The 14,949-nt window shown below is 39.4% G+C and overlaps 1 protein-coding gene across 6 annotated transcripts in view; it reads left to right on the forward strand.

The window, feature by feature from the left end:
- Nucleotides 1–6,163: 6,163 nt before the first annotated feature.
- The window catches only part of RCBTB2 (RCC1 and BTB domain containing protein 2), a 33,452-nt gene continuing 24,666 nt past the window's right edge, over nucleotides 6,164–14,949 (forward strand). The window contains exons 1-7 of one of the 6 annotated variants that reach the window (XM_084529626.1): nucleotides 6,573–6,709; nucleotides 9,090–9,154; nucleotides 9,482–9,604; nucleotides 11,225–11,337; nucleotides 11,455–11,530; nucleotides 12,490–12,530; nucleotides 14,814–14,877. In XM_084529626.1, coding sequence (XP_084385752.1) covers nucleotides 14,836–14,877 — 42 coding nt within the window. In that variant the 5' untranslated portion in view covers nucleotides 6,573–6,709; nucleotides 9,090–9,154; nucleotides 9,482–9,604; ... (2 more) ...; nucleotides 12,490–12,530; nucleotides 14,814–14,835. Of the gene's footprint in view, nucleotides 6,362–6,572; nucleotides 6,710–9,089; nucleotides 9,155–9,481; nucleotides 9,605–11,224; nucleotides 11,338–11,454; nucleotides 11,531–12,489; nucleotides 12,531–14,813; nucleotides 14,878–14,949 lie in introns of those variants that run through there. The other 5 variants (XM_084529623.1, XM_084529622.1, XM_084529624.1 and 2 more) reach the window with 5 other exon arrangements.

Genomic DNA, 14,949 nt, shown 5'->3' on the forward strand with positions numbered 1-14,949 from the left:
TTTGTGTCCTGTTTTCTTCTTTGTATAAACTATGATGTAACATAAAAAGAAACTCACGTTCAGAATTAACACGGGCATTCATTAAACATGAACAAGTTGATAAACACGAACTTCAAACATTAAAAAATCATTTAAAGCAATTTTACCTATGTAATATCTAAGCATGGTAATCATGCAGGTAGCAAAGCCCTGTCCCTTCTCTCATTGACGCTGACGGTCATGTGTTATTTATGTTGGTATATTTGGAAAAGATGAAGTAGACTGAAAAACAGCACTGATAAGGACGTCAACAGAGCTATACTCAAAGTAAAGAGGAACCAGGGATTATGTACTGAAATGTTTATTCAAAATGAAAATAATGAAGAATTATATTTCCATAGTCATGATTTTTTTTTTCAAAAACAAGGAAAACCTGATTTGTTTAAAACATAATAATCAACTGGCTTTTCGACATGAGCAAAGATTTGCCAGGACAAACCTAGTAAGACATTACTGAACATGGAACTTCATGGAACTTCTTTCTAGACTTGTTGCTCTATCAACTGTTGGAAGATTAACTGATAGTTTGTCATTCCATTTTTAAAAGATCCCTACCCAAAAAAAGAATGGCAATGGATTTTTAAAGGGAATTCAGCTACCAAAAGTACTCAAGTATTATGAATAATTGGGCTACTGTGAAGTAATCTTTTTATTATCTATATGAAAGAGATTTCGCTTTAATTAAAACCAGCTATTTGTTCATACTTTAAATACAGGTTGTTTTCCAGTAAATGGAACTAATGACGGAGTCCTAGAAATGGAACAAAACTCAAAAGGTCATCTGTTTGACTATCAGTTTGATATGTTTGATTATCATCAGTTGAACTAGGATCAACAGCAGTTATTTTATTCTGATGTACAATCTCTAATGATAGAAACTGTACAACTTCACCAGGCAATCTACACCCAACTTCCTTATTATTACTCAGAGTATTTTTCCCTACTGCCAAAGCAAAATCATCTCCTTTATTTCAAATTTTCCCCTGATCATGCAGAACAAACAAATAAATCCCCTTCCTCTTTACAATAAAATTTCATTCCTAAAACTGTTACTTCATTTTCCCTCAGTCCTTCCTTCTTCAGTTTAAAAAGCCCTATTCATTCAGTTCTTCCCCAAGCCTGTTTTAAATGTTCATTGAGTTTAACTTGCATTGAACTGTTTAGTTGTTTCACAAATTTATTGAAAAACAACTTTCTGCAGCTGTTCCACAACTTTCCTGAGCTCCCATAACAGGGAGCTGATAATAATTTTACTTTGAATCTTTCTCCATACCAAGAATATGGCAAGGTTTCTTTTCTGACAAAAACAAACAACAAAAGCAAATACACAAAAAAAGGCTAGCACTACTATTTTTTATTATTAACATTTTTGCTATTTTTATTTCAGTTTATGGCAGTAGAGTTTTACATAAACTACAGGGCAAGTAGCAGTGAACAAAGCAGGGCAGAACTCAGATAATGCAATTAGAGTTTTAAGGATTGCTAGGGTCTTGGTCAATTTGAGAAGAAAAACATTAAAAAGCAAAACAGTCAAGATAAAGCTACTTAACCACAGTAAACCATTTTGTTACAGCAAAACAACTTGCTGTATTGATCTTCTGTGACTATAAGTAGTCTTTGGTCATCGGTGTCAACTTCTCCAATTAAAGGTATTATTGAGGCATAGGACAAATTTAGGCATAGGATAAATCTATTAATCCAGAAACAGAAACTAAATTGGCTTCTTCAAGATGTGAAATCCAAATCCGATCAATATCTCTGCTTCAAATAAACTGTTTGAGTTGCTCAAATGGCCACACGTCTATATCCCGTCGGAGGAGTTCTGGAATGGCTTAAAGTATTTGCAAGACCATAAAAAATCACGACAGGAGACTGATTGATTTTCTACTGTTACTGTAAAGTTATCTCCAGAAAACAGAATGAAAAAAATCTGTTTTGCATCTACCTGCTGTCAGAAGCAAGAAAACTGACAGTGAGAACCAGCCTAACTACCAGACAGACAGTTAAGGGGAAATTGGCATTACATTTGAAATGGATTTGATGACCTAACTTCTTGGTAATTAAGTGAAATTCCTAATACCTTTAGATAATATGAACATAAGAATATAGGGTTAATATCTTTTTTTATATGTTTATTTGAAAATGAGTGAAATTTGGAGGAAAATTAACACAGCATTTTGCTACTGACTCCACCGATGCCAAGATTTCTTTCTACAATGATAAAAACGGAGTCGTTTAGGAGATGTCTGTCAGAGATAGCTGAATCCAGTGGCTCAGCAGATGTGAGGGTACTGCAAGTTCAGGCAGTAGCAAGGCTGAGTACGTGCTTCCAAGGCACACCAAAACACACACAACACACACACAGGGCTGACCACACAGATCAACATAGAGCAGCGCCTTACCAGCTCCAGCACTCACACGAACATGAATGGTACAAACTGCTCCATCCTCTTCCTCTCCTCTCTCAGATCAAGGTTGAAGACTGTGCAGACGTATACACACAGGTGTCCATGGACATTCAGCCCATCCGTAGATGGTTCCAGATCTCCTGCTCTCCTTGGTTGCTGGCACCTGGGCATACACGTCCCCAAGGTTCATGGTCTGCTGGTATTTAGGTCTGTTCTTGCTGGTGGTTGGCTCAGACCAATGGGCCCTCTGTGAGGCAACTTGGGGATCTCCCATCCCTACATGGAGCCCCCGGACCTATGGTCCCTACGACAGCTAGCTCCCAGATCTCTTATCTCTTATCCTACCACAACGATGCCTTCTCCTTGCTTATGGGAGACCATGATGCCAACTTCTTGTGACTCTTGAGGGACACTAAGTTTGGCTGTTGCTACCACCATCCCTAAACTCTTCAGGTAAGATGATCTGAATGACAGACAGGATGATGCAATGTCTTTATCAAGATAGCAGCTACTCCTTTGCAGAAGTCCAGACAAAACAGGATGCTTTTGGGACACTTACCTCTTTTTTAACTTGCTGTGTCTTCAGGTCTAACAAGTTTATATGAAAGCAGTCATAAAAATCTTAAACATCCTCTAATCTGGCATCTGCTTACAGAACTTACTGGCCTATGGTTGCCTTGTACTCACTTTATTTTGCTTCCACAAAGGCTGACGCAGGCTTCTTGTGGAAATAACTGAGGACACCAGTAGCTTCCCCAATGTACACAACTGAAAAGTCATCCCCAAAACCACAATGCAGGTAATGGGAACCCTGTCATTGAGGTGGGAAGCGGGTTTTGTTTTGACCTGAAAAGACTCCTAGCTTTCTCACTTCCTGCTGACAGGCTGTCGAAGAAGAAATACAACAAAAGTTTTACTGAACTATTTTATTTGGTGACTGTTTAGCAAAACAAGTCTCTACTACTGCCACTCCTGCCCAGTAATGGAGAAATGAACTTGCATCCTGAAAATCAACTGGTGTACCGAACTGGTGCTTAAATATTGAAAAAATAAACAACTTCAGGCAGAAAACATAGTACTGAAGAAAAGTAACTGAAGTCCTGTGGGTTTGGAGTATGTTGGTGCTGGGACCAGTAAGCCTGCTCACTGACTTACAGGTGTTTACAATCTCTGCTACATTCTCATTTGATGTCTAATTATACTTTTACACTGTACAAAATAATACCGTCAAATTAAAAGTAGAATAAATGCCAGTTAATCAGAAAAGAAAACCAGGTCATCTTCCAAGAAGTATTATTCCAAAGACCAAATGGAAATGCAGAAATTCAGCTGGAAAACTGTGGTGGTTTTACCGTGCTGGGCAGCTAAGGTGGTCAGCCCTTTCCAGCTGCTCACGCTGCCGGGGCTCGGCACCGCCATCCAGAACGTGACGCACGTGGCCGCCGCCGGCGGCAGCGCGGTGCTGACCGTGCCCCCCGAGGGCCCCGTGGCCGAGCACGCCGCTGCCATTTTTTTTTTTTTTTTTTTTTTTCTACTTCCCACAAATGAGCGATGATTGACCACGTCCTTGAAGCAAGGCCTCAACGCACGCAGCCGGTGTTTGAGAGGAGGACCGACGTCTTCTCAACGAGAGCCCACCCCTCCCCTCTTCTTCCTGTTTCCACCTTTTATTGCTGAGTGTGACACCACATGGTATGGAATATCCCTTTGATTGGTTTAGGTCAGCTGCCCTAGTGATGTTTCTCTCCTCACTTTTTTGCCCACCCCCTAGGAGGGTTAGAGAAAGGCCCGATGCTGTGCCAGTGCTGCTCAGCAGTAGACACAACACTGGTGTGATAACACTGCTGTTCCAGCTACAAGTACAGAGTACGGCACTGAATGGGCTGCTGCCGGGAAAGTTAACATTCCAGCCAGACCCAGTACAAAAACACATTAAGAAAGACAGATATGCAAAGCTTAAATTGCAGCGGACAATACTTTGCTATTTGGTAAATACAAAATACAGTCCTGGTACATATAAAAAGAGTGTCTGTAAGATGAAACAGGGATGTGCCTCCTTCCATTCAGCACCGTTGAGTTCTAAATCTAGCACTACACTTTGCAAAGAAGAAAACCAAACTGGAAATGGCCCAAATGAAAGGAAGAAATTGAGACAGGTGTAGAACAACTAGCATATAAAGAAAGGCAGAAGTAACTTGATCAGGTTTTGATCTGAAGTAATCAATAAATGCAGACCACTTTCAGCATCAGACATTTGTCCTCCATTTCTGATTTAAATTACTGCGGCTCTAATTTCTCCCCGTTGCTTTTTGTTATGTCTTCTTCCATTAAATTAAAACACCACTCAATACTTAATGTTTTCTCATTATAAGGAACCTATAAACTGTAATCTAAATAATAAACTGTTTTTCATAAACTAGTCACCTTTTAAGGCATCTCCCGTTTTCAAACCATTGATCATCTCCATGCAACCTATCCCATTTTCAACTTCTCTATCAAAATTTATAGTAGCTTTATGTGCAGTTTCCCACTAGATGGTTTCTAATAATTACTGGAGGCAAATTTCCTTTTAACTTCTGTTTGCTCCACTTCTTATACATTCAGAAATGCCGTTAGCATTTCTTACTTTCACACTTTCGGTTATTGTTCACCGCCCTCAATCTGTTAGCAAAATGTTTCACATGCAGACTCTTTGTTTGCAGATTTGCTTCCAGATTTAAGGGCTTCACTGTATTAAACCCAATTTTGTTTGAATGGGTCAAGCACACCATCTGTTCCAGTAAGTGTGACAATTGCTTCTCCTAAAAATGTTTGTCTTTCTGCCAATCTGAAAATGCATAGCTTGTTACCATTGTCTGCTAGACTGACGTTATCAGGTATATTTTTACATTTACACACGCATCTGAGATCCGGCAACCTTTTTCCCCTGAAATGGGTTCAAGAAAACAGGAAACTGAGAAATGAACTTGGCAACAGACAATAAATTATAACGTGTTTTACTGTGATCATTGCATTTTGCATAAAAAGATTATGAATTGTGATTGTGGTTGTCCTGATACCCTCAAAAAAAAAAAAAAAAAAAAAAAAAAAAAAAAAAAAGATGCCCTGAGACGCTCCCCAGGTGATAAAGGAGTTTCATTTTTGTCAGAGCACTAGCTCCTAAGCCACAGGGGTATCTTCTTCTGAATAAGGTTCCCACAAGTGGAACCTAACAATATTATTGAATAAAACAGCAAAGGTCTCTGACCACATACCACAGCAAGGAAGCAGGGTATATCAAACTGAAGGTAGGAGATATGACCAATAAACACAGGGATGCTACTTCAGAAAACACTTAGGCTATCCTGCTGAGGGGTAGCTAAACTTTAAAGACATATTGGAAGAGAGATGTAGAGCTTAGGGATATGGTTTAGTGGGGACTGTTAGTGTTAGGTCAGAGGTTGGACTCGATGATCTTGAGGTCTCTTTCAACCTAGAAATTCTGTGATTCTGTGATTTCCCTTGGAAAAATCATTTTAAAAAATTATTGCGCGTACAAATAGTATACCACAATGCTTGGTGTTCCCATAGCAATCATGGTTTTGAACACGTCTCTCACTGTGTGGCGTTGTCACACCTATTTAAGCCCAGCCAACAGCCACGCCGAGCACCCAGCTCTTCCCCAAAACCCTTAGGGAAGAGCTGGGCTGTGTCTCCTCAGCCTCTCCTCGCCTCAGCTCGGCGGCAGCCGCACTCCCAGACCCGAGGGGCCGCTCCGGCTGCGGGAGGAGGATCCCGGGGAGGCGCTACCTCCCTTCCCTCCCCCTCCTGCCGGCTGAGGAGGCGCCTGAGAGCGGCTGCACCCTCCTCTGCCCCTCTGCAGGGAGGAGGAGGAGGAGGAGGAAGAGGAGGAGGAGCCGCCGCCTGCGGGGAAGGTAAGCTATACGCAGCGAGCAGCCCGCCGCCCTTCCCTCTCCTCCCCATCCCGTCCCGTCCCCCGGGCAGAGCCGCCCCGCTGAGGCGAGCGGCGGTTGGGACCGGTACGCGGCGCCCCAACGGCCGCCCAACCCCGCCCCGCCTCAGCCGCCGCCGGGCATGGCGGGCGGGCGAGGGTGGGACGGGAAGGGCGGGCGCTGCGCCTCCCGCCCCGCGCCGGCATCTTGGGGCTGCCCGCTGAGGGCTTTCCCCTGCGAAATTCCTCCGTGTTTCCTTCCACAGATGGAATTTTTCCCGTTGTTGAGTTGTGTTGTGGTTGAGATCTGAATAAAGGATGTTTACGGGGGGTGTTGTGCGTCCTTGTGAGCCGGGGGGGTGAGCTGGTGGCAGGGTTTGGGGTGAAGGGATGGTGGAGGGTGTGAAAGAAGGCACAGGTAAAAGAAAAAATGAGAAATAATGATCGTGCTGCATGTGGGGTAAGGGAGAAATAAACGTGACAAAAAGATATTTGGTAGTAATGATGTGATGGGAAGTAAAGCAACAGGAAAAGGATAAAAAAGAATCAAGCTTATCATTGCTTTGATGGGAAAACGTTATAGGAGCTTTTGCTGGTGTGTGCTATAGACCAGAAGAGCTGGATTTTGATGAGGATAGTGCTTACTGAGAGACAATATTAGGAATTTTATCGTAGGTGGGCTTCTTTGTTAACATAATTTGTTAACATCATCTTCTTACACAGAACTGCTCTAAACTTGCTGAACAGGCACTGAATTGCCCATTTCTCCATGTAAAAATTTCTGAGAAGTGCTTTCAATCCAGGATCCCATTTGTAGTTTGATTATCGACATACAATACATAGCTAAACAAAGGTTGAAATTCATGATCTCAGGAGGGCCAACCTTGAAAAATCAAGAGGGTTAGTTCACGATGTCAGTTGCACTGAGTCCTGAGGGCCCTGATAGTAAAGAAGGAATTAAATTGTTTTATGCTAAAGATAAAGTTTATTTTGAATTAATATCCAAAAAAAAGGGGAAAAAAAAAAAGGTCTGCCAAACTGTTACTTATCTCAAAAAGAACATTGTGGAATAAAGAATAGAAAGAGGTTGGATAAACAAAGAAAGCTGCAGGAGAAAGTGTGGTGATGAAGTGAAAATTGTGCAATGTAAGTTTGAGTTAGTTATAGGCAAGTGTTTTTAAAGCTTCTTTAATCATCTAAGTAAAAACAAAAACAGAAGTAAAACCTCTAGGTGATAAAGTTGAGGTAAAATAACCTTGGCCTTATGTTGCGTGTGGTGTCTTGCAGTTTGGAGTCTATTGCTGCAAGTAGATTTAATATTAGATGCTTAAGCTTACACTTTAAGGAATAACATTCTGTTTCTGACTTAGCAGATGGACGTTTCTCAGCTCTTAAAAACTATGTCTAATCCCATGCTCTTGCCATTTTTGTTGGTCACTTACCGTTTCAGAAGACTTAAAGAAATACCCAAATTTACAGTTAGAGTCATTTACTCACCAAGAAATACCACCCCTTTTTTTTTTCATATGCACGTTCTATTTACTATTGTATGTCTCCAAACTGCAAATTATATCTTTTTATGCAGACAGCTATAATTATCAAAGTTTAAACAATTTAAATTCTTAGATCCAAGTATAGAATATCCATTATTTGTATCTATATTTAGATAATACTTTTATATTTACATGCTAGATGCATATACCTAGGCAAATTCTGACTTTGTACCAGGGAAGGATTTGGGTCTGCACCATCCTTCAGCCCTGCCTGGCCTTCTGTGCTGGGTTCATGGGAAACACTCTTGCAAGTACCCAGTGTTACAGGGAGGTCTAAGTACAGCCACCAGTTCACGCTGTGGTTATGTTAGACATAGTCTTGAAAAAAAATCCACTCTTGGTGACCCAACGTGCAGAAAGACTGTGCTAAATCTAAGTGATGAGTGTAGAAGAGACCCAGATGTGGTTTAATAATGCTTATGGGCTTGTTTGTTTATTTTGTTGTTGTTGTTTTAATTAAGGCATGGAATGTTTTAGAAGGTAGCTTTTATAAATTACAGCTTTTAGCTTAAATGGGGCTAGAAGGCGTAGAAGGCCCTTCCTTGGACACGTAGGGAACTGGTTATAGGTTAGAACTATAGCAGCTTTCCTCTTCAACAGATTGAGTAGGATACATATTTACTGCATTATTTTGCATTAATTTGCTATGCTGCATGGTTGATATTTTTATTAAAGTTATTTTAAAACCAAATCTTCAGAATACTTTCATTTCCCTAAAGCTGGTTTCCTTGAACTCTCAAGAAGGAATGTCAAAATGAAAAATCGATACAGGTTTCAATTCTACCAAAATGGTTATATGGTAAATTAAATGCAGTGTTTTAAACGGACAAGACCTAATAACTGCATCCCTTGTTGATATTTTATTAGGTTTGTCTCTGTATGGATTACAGGAACTGAAGAGTGTTCAGAGTTTGTCTAGAAATTTGGCAAAGAGAGAGAGCTTTTCATGTTAGTTTTCTGAAAATCTGGAATAATTCACATTAAAAAAGCGAATATTTTTCTTTGACATCTCGGGTTAGATTTAGCTTATATTAGATTTAGATACAGGGATAACATCCTGTTGCCAAGAAACTGTCTAACAAATTGTTTGATTATTTTAATATACTTAAAAGATCTGGAGATAATGCTCATTATATATTTTTTTTTCTTTTAATGCAGAAGTAAACCACTAATTACGTGAAAATGGCTCCAGCATCCTCCTATAATGGTTTTCAGCACTGAAGGTAGTTTGTGCATTCATTTTCCATTATCTGAAACATTTGATTGCCTTCAAAAGGTATTTTTGCTCTTGTATAAAAGAGTGAAAGTACTTTAATTCAAAAATATTTTGTGATCAACACCTTTTAATCATTTTTTTTAGCTGCTGACCTTGAGATTTCAACATAGATTTGCCGAAGACTATTTTCTATTCTTTGTACTTCTGCTTTTTGTCGGTTTGTTATATATTTTCTGTTCCTTAATAGGTTTTAGTTGTTTCATTCAAATCTTTATATTTTTTTCCAGTCAAGTAGATGGATACCCAAAGCTTTCAAATTCTTTTTTTTTTTCAGGGTGACTGGAGGGTTTGTGGCATGGAGAAAAGAATTTGAGATTTGTTTCTTCTGCTTTAAGCGTTTTCCCTCTGGTAGATGACGATGCATTTTTCCAGTCAGTTCCACTCTTGCTGCTCCCTGGTAAACAATACACCATTCTACAGCAATGACGATGAGGGACAACAGTTCTGAGGGGGGGGAAAAACGGAATAGGGATGGGAGAAATAAAGACACTTAATATGGGCAGTGTGTCTTACCATCTGTTTTTTATAGGACTTACAAAAGTCCTATTGAATTTCATAAAAACTAATCAAATTTTCTTCCTAGCCAAAAGCTCCAAGGTTTGGGGCTTTTTTTTTCTTTTTTCTTTTTTTTTTTTTTTTTATGGGGGTGACGGGAAGGTGGCCCAGGAATCTTCATATGATTTTCAGAGCAATTTTGTCACTTAGGGCAGAAATTTCGCACCAGATCCTGACACTTATTTTTAAACCATTGAAGAGTTGAAAGGTCATGTCATCTATTTTCTTTCCTGCCTTCTCACTTATTTCAAAACATTTTTCCCTGATGTATTTGTTCTTTACCACCACAGTAGTAAAGCTGAATTGAAGGGCAGTGCTGAGGATGGGTTATAAAATAGTATTCACAGTAACTTCATTTGGTGTGTCCATGTTCCCTTGTTTTATGTTGTTTGTATCTAATCCTACACTGCCTTCATTTATCTCAATTAATTTATTTTGGGGGATGATGAAATTACTGGGGGGTGGGGAGAAAAAAACGCCTTTGCATACAGATTTCAACCATCTAGCTCCAGTACTCCAGTAAATCTTTCAGCATGTTAATGGGGCCCCCAGCATAAGAAGGACATGGACCTATTTGAGTGAGTCCAGAGGAGGGCCACGAGGATGATCAGAGGGCTGGAGCACCTCTCCTACAAAAACAGGCTGAGGGAGTTGGGGTTGCTCATCCTGGAGAAGAGAAGGCTTCGGGAGACCTTACAGCAGCCTTCCAGTGCCTAAAGGGGCCTACAGGAAAGCTGGGGAGGGACTCTGTCAGGGAGTGTAGGGATAGGACAAGGGGGGAATGGCTTTAAACTAAAAGAAGGGAAGATTTAGATTAGATATTTGGAAGAAATTCTTCCCTCAGAGGGTGGTGAGGCCCTGGCACAGGCTGCCCAGAGAAGCTGTGGCTGCCCCATCCCTGGAGGTGCTCAAGGCCAGGCTGGATGGGGCTTTGGGCAACCTGGGCTGGTGGGAGGTGTCCCTGCCATGGCAGGGGGCTGGGACTGGGTGGTCTTTGAGGTCCCTTCCAACCCAAACTATTCTATCAGTCTCTGATAATTTCAGTGGGGTCATGCTGGATCCAACCGGTAGAACTGATTATCATTCTAAAAGAGAGGTGGCATCTGACAAGATGGTTTTGGCTGAAGCTTTGGTTCTGCAGAGTGAGACAATAAGGCTGTCTTATTTTATTTAGATTTCTGTAGCAGTTTATTTTAATTAGAAATTTCTGAAGTAGTTACCTACTTCGCAAGGTCAAGGATGTCAGTCTTTCAGACTGTCAAGACTGCAGTTGTTCGGAGGTTCTCGGATTCAGCCTCTAAATTGCGTGTACTTTGCTCTTGAAATTAGTAGGCAGCCAGTGAAGCTTGCATCAGAAGCCAAGAAGTCACAGGATGGTGTCAAGAAGCAAGTAGGGAATGAGAAAAGAGCGTGCTTTCGTTGGAGATAGCAGCTCTTCAAACAACCACTTACTGTTTTCCAGGGTCTGCAGTTCTTTGGTAATGGAAAATGCTGCATCAGTGGAGGAGTAAATGAAGGTCTGAGTTCTGTCAGTTTATGGTCAGCACCAGACAGGGTAGTGACATTTCAGTGTTTGTACGTGAAGAAGGATGATAATTTTGAAAATAGTCTCACGTCTTCCTGGAAAGGGAATGTAACCTCTTCAGTGGGAATAGCTGTCAATAATATTACTGTTCTGTCCTCTCCTGCAAGGTCACTTGAACAATTTAGCATCATTTCATGCTTTTTCCTGTATGTGGCTGCTGAGAAATCAACACGATCAGGCAAGGTTAGGTCCTTTTCCTAAATGAAAGCAAGTCCTTTTTTTTCTGTGACTTTTTCCTTCTACTCTTTCCAAGGCCTTTGGTTAGAGTTATTGGGGTAAGAAGCTCTAGACAGACCTTTGATTCAGCAGATGAGATTCAGAAATGCTGAAGTTAAGAGCAAGGAAATGCTAAGTGGAGTTCTGGTAAGGAAAAAAAAATGTTTGCTTGCCAAGTTCCTAGAGAGAGAATCTGCAAGAATATTTACATTCAAATGAGTTAGGGAACCTGTATAAATATTTAGGATTAAATGGTCTGGTTAGACTCTAAATAGAGCTTAGTTAATAGAACCAGCATTTGTGTTCCTTAATTTAATCTTATCTATACCACAGAGGCATACGTAGTCTGCCCACATACCGTGGCTGGAGCAAATCCAGAGTCAGAACTTACAAATTGCACAAGTTGACTCAGGCTGCCAGAGTACGCTGTCCAGATTCTCAAATTGGACTTGGATTCCAGATAGGGGATTTGTCAAAGTTCAGTGTAAATACTTCTAAAACACCGTGTACTTCCTCAGAAAATGGACATTTACTATGAAGTTTCTTCTTTAAGATTTTTGTGTTAGATTTTTTTTGAAAAAACAGTGAATATAGATATAAAGTTTTAATGCATGAGAAATATTTCTTGCTTACCTGTTTACTTTTGAAAGTAACTATTGCTTTTTTTTAGTTAGTAATGACTATTTTTTGTTTGTTGTTGTTTTGTTGTTTTTTTTGTTTTTTTTTTTTTTAGTTAGTAATGACTAACTATTCTAAGATAAGGTTTTTCAGCAATTATATGCATATTTCAAGATTTTGTAGATTAACAGCCCTAAAAACTTGTCTCTAATAGCTCTGACTGTATTTTTCTTCTGTAAAGTGCACAAATATGAAGGTTTTGTTCTTCAAACATTTGATGAAAGTACTTGTTTTCCTTTGCTTCACAGTACATCCAATGGTAATTTTTTTGAAGGAAAAATTCCTAAGGGTAAGCAAACATGAATCATCGCTAGTATGTTAGAGGTACTCAGATAAGAATGATTGTTATGTATGCATAATGATTTAATATACTTTCTTTGTCTTTATTTATTTTCAGGATCTAATAGTTAATATATACTTTTAAATGAATTACATGTGTTTACAAAGAACACCTTTGCAGATGCAGACATTTGACAATCAATATGTACTTGTATTACAACAAATGAATTTGAATAAAAAAACAAATGGGTATCATCTGAAGCATCCTATGTACTGATGCCCTATGTAGGACTGATCAGAAATAAAGCACCTGTGTTTGAAGAATGGAGTTGCAGGGTAATTTTCTCATGTTTAAGATAAAACATCACTTCTGAATTGTGAGGACGTGTAAGTGACCTCTGTTCTTGCAAAAAGTTAGTTCAAAACTCTGGGTATGTTTCTGGGACTCTGAAAAAGTAGCGGGCTGGAGATCCTTTCGTTAGGTTACTGAATGGTCCATACTGATGTATCTTTGTTTATACTAGCAGGTAACCTGCTTTTAACGTCAAACTATGTGCTTTTGTCTAGACAGAAGAAATGGAAGTAAAATATTAGAACTTGAAGAATGATGAGTATCAGTCGTGTATCAGATGGCTTGCAGAAGAGAGACAGAATCCTGCGTTCACTTACATTCAAAAATTCATAGTTAATAGTTAAGCTCTTGGAAAACCCGTCAGCTGTGTAGGCTAAGGGTGGCGAAGAAGTGGATTACACATATCAGCGTTGACAGGCAGTGTTGAAAATTGAAGCTGCAAAATTTTGCATGGCCTTGATAGACAGTTCCACTCTTAACACTGCTGCTGTGGTTGACATTGAACATTTCAGAACTGCAGTTTGGGAACACAGCCCTGCTCTGGTCATGCAAAAGGCCTTAATTCGGCAGGTTGTTTCTAGTTTCAGTGGAGAGAACATACACAGCATTAACTGGTTGCGTTCTTGTTGTCTGAACAAGTAAATGCATTGAAGAAAATAAGAAAATAACAAATTTCTTAACAGCAAAAGCATACCAAGTTACACTGTATTATTAAGGTGTAAAGCATGGTAAATGGCCATTTGTGTTCCTTCAGGGCTCTGTTCAGTTGCCTGAGCATAACTGACGAGTGCTGGTTTAAGGCAAAGAAAGAGATTTTTGTCTTTATTCAGTGAATTAAATCATATTTGTTAAATCCTAAAAACTGACAATATTTAAATCCTATGAATTTCATATATTCTACATCTTTGGGCTTGGTCTTACAGCGTGAAGGCTTCTGTAAGAGACGTGTAGTAGTACATTAAATGGTTTTATAAAGCTACATTTCTACACTTTAAAAGAAGTACCAAGTCTTCTGAAAAATAGCTAAATAAAATGGTGGATTCTTGTTTATTGCGTGTTATTGTGTTTCTAATCAGAATTTTCCAGACATTTTGTTTTCAGTGAAATGTGAACAGATTTTTAGCATTGGCTGAATCGGTGCCCCTCCGAGAAAATGACATTTACCACTTTCCAACTTGCTGAGCAAAAGAAGCCTGCACAGCTTCAAAGCTGCTTCGTGATTTGTGCAGTTTTACTGGAAATGGAGTTGCATGGCTTTATGTTAGGGAATTATTTAGGGATAGCAGGGGCATGCATATTCATGTGGGAAGAAACATCTGATCTGGAAATTGTTTCTACTGATGATGCACACCACAGAAAGCATGCAGTTCTTTTACAGAGCTGGCAGTATTTTCTGAAACAAAGTGGATATTCTAACAATGCTCAGTAAAACCTGAAAAGCCCCAAATGTTTATTTCTAACACCGCTTTTCAAAATGGAACTGGAATAAGAACATTTGAAGGCTTATGCCAGAAATGGAGAGCTTTGTCCAGTGTGCTTTTTCTTTTTCTTTTTTTTTTTTTTGAAAGAAATGTCTTGAAAAATTACATCAGCAAGGTTCTAAGTCTATTTTTACTACAATAAAAAAATTAGAGTATTGTGTTTACTAAAACCTTTTCCTTTCTGATAACTGACTAATTGTACTACTTATTTAAAATAAAAAAAAATGTCCAAAAATTCCTATTTAGGTAAGAATACAAAATAACGTAGAAGAGTAGAGTCCATCTCACTGATCACTGTGCGGTTAAATATAAAAACGAAATTGTCTGAGCTTCATGATTTTTGTTTTCTCACCCAATACAGGCAAATAGTTCTGGCTTAATATGAAGTGTGTATAGTTCCATAAAGTATTTTTGCAGCAGTAATGATATCCTGATTTTAATCACAATTCTCTCTCTGCAGGTGGACACAGGCGCAAATCCATATGGAGGATGAAACTCCTCCTTCTCAAGAAGTCAGTGCCAAGGTCAGAGTGTGACTTTGTTACGAATTTCATACTGCTCTGCTCAAGAGGATTAAGCTGGCTTCATTTAGCACT

This window comes from Aythya ferina, assembly GCF_964211825.1.
Source record: "Aythya ferina genome assembly, chromosome: 1".
Taxonomy (NCBI): domain Eukaryota; kingdom Metazoa; phylum Chordata; class Aves; order Anseriformes; family Anatidae; genus Aythya; species Aythya ferina.